The sequence below is a fragment of the Diospyros lotus genome, chromosome 5, assembly GCF_014633365.1.
Source record: "Diospyros lotus cultivar Yz01 chromosome 5, ASM1463336v1, whole genome shotgun sequence".
Classification (NCBI taxonomy): Eukaryota; Viridiplantae; Streptophyta; class Magnoliopsida; order Ericales; family Ebenaceae; genus Diospyros; species Diospyros lotus.
The window spans coordinates 29,874,560-29,885,125 of NC_068342.1; the positions used below are offsets into that span (position 1 = coordinate 29,874,560).

The 10,566-nt window shown below is 33.6% G+C and overlaps 1 protein-coding gene across 1 annotated transcript; it reads left to right on the forward strand.

The window, feature by feature from the left end:
* The first annotated feature begins 9,437 nt into the window (after window positions 1-9,437).
* Window positions 9,438-10,085, forward strand: LOC127802187 (uncharacterized). Its single transcript, XM_052337893.1, has one exon. The coding sequence runs from the start codon at window positions 9,438-9,440 to the stop codon at window positions 10,083-10,085; it is 648 nt and encodes a 215-aa protein (XP_052193853.1).
* Window positions 10,086-10,566: the final 481 nt, after the last annotated feature.

Genomic DNA, 10,566 nt, shown 5'->3' on the forward strand with positions numbered 1-10,566 from the left:
GGCGGCGGCGGCTAGGTTCATGACTCATTGTAGTCGGCTCAATTTAATTTGGTTCCACTTCATTCAGTTCAATGTCAAACCTACCACGTACTAATTGGTTAATGATGTATAAATGTGAAAAAAATAAAGCAAGCTCAGCTTTAAAATAATAAAATGTATATCATATCGGTTTTATAAGTATATTTATAGACTAATTAATATAATATAAAAGATAAGCTTGATCAATTTAATTGATGGTCGACATTATATACTCTCTTCTTTTCATCATTGGTGCAGCTATTGCTGTTAGTCTAGTCAAATGTCTTATAGTGGCAACCAAATATTCTTAGTCTCCAACCATAGCTTCTTTTGTTATCGTGTGTGTATTCCATTTCTTGAAAGCAAATACAATAATTTTGTGAATTTGCCTCCACCCAGCCAAAGTTGTTCAAGAGCAAAAGGGTGAAAATCTCCTCTAAATGGAGTCTTTTAGTCTCTCTATCCCTTATGAATTTCTAAAAGAACTATAGACTTGACGGAAAGTCACAGATTAGACCAAAAACCCATGACATTTCATAATTTATTTGCATTTCTTCTATCAAGAAATTAAGCACAATAAATTTAAAGGTTTACTATTTTTAGTTTGGATTGCACTTATTTTTTTGCAGTTTGGGTTATGAAATGTTTAAAATGTCCCTAACAATTATTTTTTCCTATCATTTTATTAAAAGGCATTTAAAACATTTCATAATTCAAATTATAAAAAATAAGTGTAGTCCATATAAAAAGTAGTTTTATTCATGGGAGTGACTATCAAATCCCACAATAATATAAGAATAACCTATCACATTCCTTAATATCTTCATTTACTTTGAATTGTGACAAATGGATCATATAAAAAATATTATACTTCATAGAATATATTTATAGTATTCTCCCACTTAGATGTGATAACCTATCATAAAAACAAGTGTAGTTCATATGACACAAGCGCCAATGTACTGACTAAATGTGATAATCTTAATATGATCATTATTGTGTATCAATTTTAGTCATAGTATTCTTACTCATATAAAACATGTAATACCCAAATCAGAGCAATTGTACTCTCTTTATAGAATATTCCCTTCTACGTATTACATAGCATAACACCTTCCAAATGAGCACTTTATAATCTACAATATTTTAGAATTGAACTTCTTATTGCCAGATGATAACAATTGAAATTAATTTGTTTCGAGAAAACTTAGTAAAAAGTCAACATGGCTAGGCGAGAACACAAGGGTATATCCGAAAGAATCCAACACAATCGAGAGGGTGCTCGATTCCTTGTTTGGGAAAGTAGAGAAACATCTCTAAATAGGTCGTCCAAAAGGGTTGTTTATAAGCCAAAAAGCAATTAAAAGACACGTGGGGATTTCTCCTGCACAGGCCCTCCAATGCTTAAGTCAGGTATTATTATAGTGGAGAAAGTATGTAGATGCAGTGTGGATGACGTATACAATTGGTGGTCCAATCCAAGTTCATAAGGATTTCCTTGAAGAGCTACATGAAAAAGTTGTTCGGGTCACCTGAAGAGTTAGGAGGTATCAAATCCAAAATTAAGAGATCAAAATTGAAAAATTTAGGTGGTGTTCTCTTTGTGTTTCATTTTTCAGTTTTAAGTTTTGAATTCATTTTAAATTTTGTGTTTTGAGTGTTTATTTTGAGATTTTAAAAACACATTCTCTTTGTCATTCTGAGAAACTGTTTCTCAAAACTAAAAATTGAAAACGTGGTTACTTTGAAATTTTGATAAAAAAATATTTTATGATATTTTACTCACTAAATTTAATTACTATTTAAATTAAAATAGTTTAGTGCTAATAAACTATTAAAATTTAATTATTATTTAAATTTTAATAATTTAATATACAAAACCATCAGATAAGACAACATAACTCAACATCCTTAGATGTTTTCGTTTTACTTCAACAGTAAACCCCATAGAAATTCCTTTTTCTCTTCTCATTTATCTGGGTAACCAAATAAGAAGCACAGAGTTATAAACAACATAAATCACCTATGTGCGCGTGTCTGTGTTGGGAGGAACCTCTAAAATAATCACCCAACAGCTAACAATTAAACAAACTAAGGAAGAGACGGACGGATTTGGTTAGAGGAGGCGGTGGTTGAGGACGAACGGTGGCCGTCGAAGGGGCTGATCTTAGGCAATGGTGGCTGGAGGAGAACCAACAATGGCAATCAGAAGAGCTGATCTTGGTCGATGGTGGTGTTCTCTGTGGAAGAGGAGAAGAATGAAGAGAATACGGAAGAGAGAGACATAGAAGAAAATATAGAACTTTGAAAGACAGAGGCAAAAAGTGGACTGAAAGGCAGAGGCAGCATTTTCCGTGTTTTGGTTTGCACCTTGTTTTTAGCTGAAAACGGCTAAAACGTGTTTTTGGCATTTTCAGTTTTGTGTGTTAATTTTTTTGGTGTTTTGGAAAATGCATTTTTGAAAATGGGTAAGTAAACGAGTTTTGAGTGTTTTGAAAAACTGAAAACAGAAAACAACCCGAAAACAACAAAGAGAATAGGCCCTTAAAGTCCTTGAACACGAAAGGTTGAGGGGTATTTATAGGCACTAGTTGGTTGGTGATTGAGACATGTGGTACACGTGTGGGGAACACACGACTTCTCGAATTTTGGGCTATGAAACTCTCTAGGCTGCAAGCGACTATCCCATGGTTAAACTTGGAAAGACCCTAGTGAGAAACCCCCTGAAGGAATGATCCCCCAAAGAAAGCAGGCTCAAGGAAGGGTAGGCCACGTTGTGTGGAACAATGTAGGTTATGCAGTGCGGGAGATGGGTTTCTCTAAAGACTTTACCCGAGAAGATTGCTCAATCGAGTGATGCACACAGAACAAGCTATTGGGGGATTAGCCCCGAAAACCTCTTCTAGGAGAAAGCATTTTCTCAGGATTGATCATCTCCCCCTTAAGGATTCTCCTCAAAGACTTCTCGACGGAATTGAATATGATCATTATTGAATAATCAATTTTAATCATAGTATTAAATACGAGCACTCACTCATCTTCTTTTCATATCTCATATAGAATGACACAAGACTGACCAACCTTCACTTTCAGTATCTTATACTAAATAAGGAGGAAGATGATGTACTATCCTTTACGAGTTACTACTATCTAGGTTAGAAAATCTACGGCTAGGAACTTGTTTATGGCATAATTAACTGTGGATTAATTGTTACTTATATTCTTAGTACTTAAGAATGATATCCACTTCTTATTATACTAATGGATATATGTTTAATTTAAATCATATTTTAATTTAAATAAAAATATAAACTTGTCATTTAATTAATATTTAAAGAATTACAAGATCAAGTCCCTTTGTGTCACTAGAATTGGACTTAATATGTCTTATCCAACAACTTAATATGTCTTTCATTTTGTTTCTCAATTATAGTTGTCCACTGCTTAAAAGTAATTAAACATTAGTTTTATGTTTTAAGAAGAATACCTAAACTTTCCTAAAAAAATCATTGATGAAAGTCAACATGTATCTGGCACCACTTTCAGAGGGTATTCTAGCTGGACCCTAGAGATCAAAATGGACATAGTCCAATATACCTTTAGTATTGTGAATGCCTTTATTAAACTTGACCCGCTTTTGCTTACCGAAGACGCAGTGCTCACAGAACTCCAATTTTTCAATACTCTACCATTCAAGAAGTCATCTTTTGCTCAATTCAACCATACCTATTTCACTCATATGTTCAAGATGCATATGCCATAACTGAGTGATGTCGATATCAGATAAAGAAAAGTAGAAACAAAAGCATCGCCTGTAACGATAGAACCCTCCAAAACATACAAACAACCGTACATTTTGTACATTTTTATTAGTGTTGTGTGCCCTAATACTAGGTTTGGATGACATCTAGTGTGCTTATTTTATACATTCATTGTATCTTTGTATAAATCAATAAAAGGCAATGTTTTCTTCATTCATATTTTCTTCAATCAATTATATGAATGAGCCCCTAGATATTTTCTATGAGAATCTTATTCTCAAGGTGTTGAGACTGTGTGACAGAATTGTCTGGTAACATAACTTCTTAAATTATTCCTAGTCCTTAAATTCTTTGGATGTGGACTCTGATTAATCGAGTATGGACTAGCACAGGGGTTACTACCTCGTTTGGTATGGAGATACCTATGAAAGAGTGGTCCATTACGTGTTATATGACATGAGATGTCACTAGTAAACTTGTCGATGGTCATTGGGGAACAATCAGTCGAATATGACACCGATGACTGACCACATGGTTTGGTGGATAATGGTTGAGTCATTAGGTTGTGATGATGTATTAATTCTTAGACTTGAACCAACACAATTATTTTGTGTATTGGTGTACGGGATTTACTAATGAGCCAAACCATCCAATTAGAAGGTGAGAATGTTCGTCTATATGGTTTTGTATTGCTGGTATATGGAGACAAGTGTTGAGAATAGGATCTGTGGCTCTTATAGGTATTTGATGGGATGAATGTCCTATGTGATCTATTATTAGTGTAACGAGATAGTATTTGGTCAGGGCAGATTAAAATTCAGGAAAGGTGTTTCCTAAGGTGTCATCTAGTCATATTAATAAGGCTTGACACATAGTTACTGAGTTTGTGAGATGTATTCAGTCTTAATACAAAAACTATTTATGTACTCCATCCCTTCATCGGATAATAAATATGCATTTATTTATATTCATTTGTTAAATATGTGTGTTGCTTAAATATTCAAGTTATGTATGGTGTGTATATTATATTCCACTACATGTATCTGATATACGGTAAAAAAAAATTTATTTTTGCCCGTACTGCCATATTATCGATTCCCTTCACTTTCATCACAATAAGAGCACCTTTAGTGACCTTAATAACTCCACCTTTCACTAATGAACTTGTATCCAATCAAATCTAGATTACTCAATGAAATAAAATTTCTTTCAAGATCAAAAACATGTCTAACATCAGTTAAAGTTCTAATAATACCATCAAACATCTTAATTTTAATTGTTCTAATGTCATGAATTTTACAAGAAGAATTATTACCCATCAACACATCACCGGAAATCAAAGTTTTATATGTCAAAAACCAATCCTTATTAGGAGACATGTGAAATGTGTATGCTGTGTCGAGGATCCAATCTTTACTAGGTTTAATCATCTCATTAGATATCACCAAAAGTTCCCCATCACTACTGTTATTTTCAACAATATTGGTTTCACTTGAAGTTTCTGATTGTTTCCCTTTCTGGTCAGATTCATGTTTCTTAAGTTTGTTCTATAGCTTATAATACTTATTCTTTGTGTCATTTCTTTTTATACTAATTACAGGTTTTTTCTTATTTTTGGACTTGGATTTATTTTCCCTCTACCATTAGAATTTCTATCATATGTTCTTCCTCTAATCAATAAACCCTCTCCCTAATTTTTAGAATTTCCCAATAACTGCTTATCAATTTTCTCTTTCGAGAACAAAACATCATAAACTTCATATAGAGTGAGAGTATCATGATTATAAAGTATAATGTCTCTAAATGTTGAATACAAGGCTAATAGAGAACATAACAAAATCAGACACAAATCCTCATCATCATACTTAACCTCCATGCTTTCCAAATCAGAAACAATTTCTTTAAAAACTATTAAATGGCTTTCAATAGACATACCTTCAGCTATCCAATGAGAATACAACCTTTGCTTGAGATGTAACTTATTGGTTAAGCTCTTTGTTATAGATAGTTGTTCCAGTCTTAACCACAAAGTGATGATAGAATTGAAATTCTATGGCACACACCAAGAGGGGGGTGAATTAGTATAAAAATAATTTTTGGAGAGACAAAGATGTCATCTGTGAAGACCACATATTCGTTAAACCTCAAGACCTTAAAATGGCACGATGAGGTATCAACTGTGTAAAGACAATCTTGTCTTGTGAATAATGAATATGAAATCTTTATGGATGAAATGTTACAATTAGTAGAGGATATAAAGATGCTAATAAGAATAAATAAAACAGAAAGCACAAACACAAGAGACGATGATTTATAGTGGTTCGGCTCTCCAAGCCTAGTCCACTACCTTAGCTACCCACTAAGAATTTTGAAATAAATCTACTATCAACTCGAGTAGGTCCTCTAGTCCGTGACTAGGAAATTTACAAACCTCCCAATCTAATGGGCCCTTTAGCTTACGCTAAGTCAAATACAAGAAAAATGAGAATGAGAATCTAAGAGTATAACTCTTAGTTACAAGCTCTCTCCAATTGAAAAATAGAGGCTTACAATGAATATAATAGTGTAGATACAAAGCCTTAAAAATATAAATACAGAGAGAAAAGAATTTAATGCTCGATGTAAACTTGAATGCTTAGTAGTTGAAGATATTAAATGTTTCCAACAGCCTTTAATCGATTCTCCTAACACCTATTTATAGTTGATGGTATATAAATACAAAAATTCGATCGTTGTGGTAGTTAAGCGAGCATTAAATGCGTTAAAAACTAGCTGTTATAGCTTTCTGTGAAACAAATTATCGACAGACCAAAGAGGTTAGTTAACTATATTTTTGAATAAAACTAAGGCATAGTTGACAGATATGTAAGTATAGTCGACAGATGAACTATCAAATCTACTGATAGTCGACGAACACCTTCACATAGTCGACACATCCAAAATATGAAGAAAATTTATAACATCATACACACAAATAGTCGACAGAATAATTTTCATAGTCGATAGAACCAGCACAATGGTCGACATAACACAACATAGTCGATAGACCAATCATACATAGTTGACTATTCACTTGGAAAAACTTGAACTAAACTAATAAGATGTAGAAGAACACTTGATTGATATAAATGAGACTTCAAACATAAAATTATTAATCATTGAACTCTCTTAATCTTTGATTCTTTTGAGATTATCAAAAAGACATTAATTTTGAACTTAAACACTCAAACTTACTTCTATAGAGTTCAAGATTGATTTTCATAACTTTGTGTCATTATCAAAACTATTTTAATTTTCAAGAGTAAAATATCAAGCGACACCAATTTTTTTCTTTCAAAGCATCATGCAAAATTTGATTCGATAAATGCAAATGTATTTGAGACAAGGCTTTACAATTCTTACTATTTTTTTCCTCAATGCTTGATGATTGTGGCATTTTTTCAATGCCCAAAAGCGCATCATCTAAATCCATTTGTGCTAAAATTACACACATCTTAATATGTCATAGTGAAAATTTGAAATTTCAGTCTAATAAAGGAATATCGTACTTCAATGTAGTCATCAAACAATGTCAAATAATATCAAATAATTTAAATAAGAAACCCAATTGAAAACGGACCAAAAAATACTGAATTTGGGTCAAATCTGGGCAAAAAGCCAAATTAAATCTATTTAGCATATCTAACGGGTTGGATTTGGCCTAATGGGTCAATAGTGGGTTGACCAAATATGATGTGGGTCTCAGATCCAGTGGGTCATGCCAAATTTGGGCGGGCTAAAATAGTTAACAATGGTTAAAGCACTTATGTGAGTTAATAACAGACCAAATGAGGGTCGTCGGTGATAGCGATCGTGACGATAGGCAAGGCAGCTGGTCAAGGGGAGGCCAATGGTTATTGGCTTACCAGGACGAAGAAAATTGGCCTCAACGACAACGAGGAAGGTGAAGCAATGGATGGCAATGGCGAGGAGGAAACATCCAGCGAATGGGTGAACAATGGAAGCGGTTGCTGCAACAATCAGAGAAGTCGAAGGGTCACCCGGATCTGGCTAAAGAAGGCAAACGGATGCAGCGACAGTGACAGCTTGCGTAAGTTGTTGATCGTAATGGCAAGGAAAAATCATCGACGATGAGAAGACCAAAACAAAAGAGGAGTATAGAGGTTGTGCGACGATGGCCATTCAATGGTCGATTGATGGCAAAGAAACTAGAGCCAACAACTAGAGAAGCAAAAATAGTCGTTGACTGTAGTGGTGGGGTGTTTGACAGCGTGGTAGGTTGTGGCAGTTGTCGATGACTCAAACGGCGGCAACGAGTGGCAGCAGTGGTAGCTAAGGCTGGGCAACCTGTAACCAGTTAAGGAAGATGATGATGATGTTGCAAATCCTATGGCTGAGATCTGCCAAACATTGATAGTTTGATCTAATGGCTCTGATACCACTTTGTTATGAAATTGGATTGAATACAAACCACAATCAAACCATCAATCGCACACACGAGCACAAAATTTTACGTGAAAACCCAAATTGGGAAAAATCACGGGCAGAAAAAATAAAATATAACTAAGCAAATATTGCTAGTTCAAAAGTGATATTGCCACACAAAAATTCCATGTGACTTGAGCATCTATTTATAGATCTAAAATCATCTATAAATATACACAAGAAATCATATACTGATCAGAAGATAATTCATGGTGACATTACTTCAGATGAGATAAATCCCACATATAATTGAATTTGACAACATTTTAATCACAGTCAAATTTGAAACCATAATCACAGTCAAATTAAGAAATCAAATCATAAATGAATTATGATTTGGAGTCACAATTATCACAGTAGTGGAGAAGTGACAGAAAATTAGGAGTTTTTGCTGGGTTTGTTTTGACATTTTCTTAGGAGTTTGTTGAAGTTTTTTTGGTATGTAATCACCTATAAATAGGTGCTCATTTGCTACTTATTCTATATTCAATTCTCAGAGAATAATAAAATTATTTTCTTCTCTTATTTCTTCTTTCATGCTCTATTTGTTTTCTGCTGAAACACTTTTCTTGGTTTCTTTTGTTCCTAGTTGGGAAATTAAGTTTTAATTTCTTACATTTGGTATCCGACCCAAGTTATCCAGAGTTTCTTGTTGTTCTAGATTGCTTGTAAGCAGGTTACAATAGTGAATTTGAATTTAACAACATCCTAATCACAGTCAAATTATGAAATCCAATCGTAGATGAATTAGGATTTTTAGTCACAATTATAACAGTAATGGAGTAGTGCTAGAAAATTAAGAGTTTTTGTTGGTTTGTTTTGACATTTTCTTAAGAGTTTGTTGAAGTTTTTTTTGGTCTATAATTACCAATAAATAGGTGCTTGTTTGTTGTTTATTCTATATTCAATTCTAAGAGAATAATAAAGGTCTTTTCTTCTCTTATTTCTTCTTTCCTACTCTGTTTGTTTTCTATTGAAACACTTTTCATGGTTTCTTTTGTTCCTGGTTGGGAAATTAAGTTTTAATTTCATGCATTTGGTATCCGAGCCAAGTTATCCAGAGTTTCTTGTTATTCTAGATTGCTTGTAAGTTGGTTACAACAATGAACGGATCAATTCAGCCTCAACTTCCAAGGTTTAGCGGGAAAAAAAATCGATCAATGGTGTATCCAGATGAAAGTGTTGTTTGGCTTTCAGGAGCTGTTTGAGATCATTGAACTTGGATATGCAAAACTAGCTGATCAAGCTGTTGTAACAGCTCTTACTCAAGGTCAGAGAGATAGCTTGAGGGAGAATAGGAAGAAAGACAAGAAGGCCTTATTTCTCCTTTACCAATTTATAAACGAGGTTATCTTTGAAAATATCTCAAGTGCAACTACAACTAAAAAGGCATGGGAGATGTTGCAGAATTCTTACAAAGACAATAAAAAGGTGAAGAATGTAAGGTCGCAAACCTTAAGAGATGAATTCGAATCCCTTTCAATGAAAAATTATGAAACTATATCTGATTATGTATCCCGAGTTCAATTTGTGGTTAATCAATTACGGGATAATGGTGAAAAGTTGGATGACTTACATGTTGTTGAAAATATTGCAAGGTCATTAATAGGTTGTTTTGATTATGTGGTTACTATAATTGAAAAAGGAAGGGGTTTCTCAAATATGATTGTTAAAGAGCTGCAGAGTTCATTATATTCTCATGAACATAGAATGAACCACAGGGAAACTAATATTGTGGAACAAGCTTTTCAAAGCAAGGTTAATCTTTCCAGCTCAAGCAAATCCAATAGCAATTCCAGTGGTGGAAAAGGGTCAGTATAGAGTAAAGATGGAAACACTAAAGGGTATAAAGCTGCTAGCTCCTCCGAAAAAAAGAACTCTAGCTAGAACACTTATGAAAAGAAACAATACATTGACAAGTCCAAAATTCAATGTTTTCATTATAAGAATTATGGCCATTATCAATCAAAGTGTAGAGTTGGTTTGAAAAAAAAGAAATTCTCAACATGCTCATTATGCTGATGTAGTACAAGAGAAAGAAACTTTGTTATTAGCTTACAGTGCCTCTAAAGAAGAACACCTTGGGGATTGGTATTTAGATATCAGATGCAGTAATCACATGTGTGGGAAGGAGTTATTTTCTCAGTTGGATGGGTCGGTACGTGGATAGGTAAATTTTGGAAATAAAGCTAAGGTTTCAATTATGAGAAAAGGTAAAATCCTTATTCAGTCAAATGATGGTTCCCATGAACATATTTTTGATGTCTTTTATGTTCCTAGTTTACATTGGAATTTATTATGG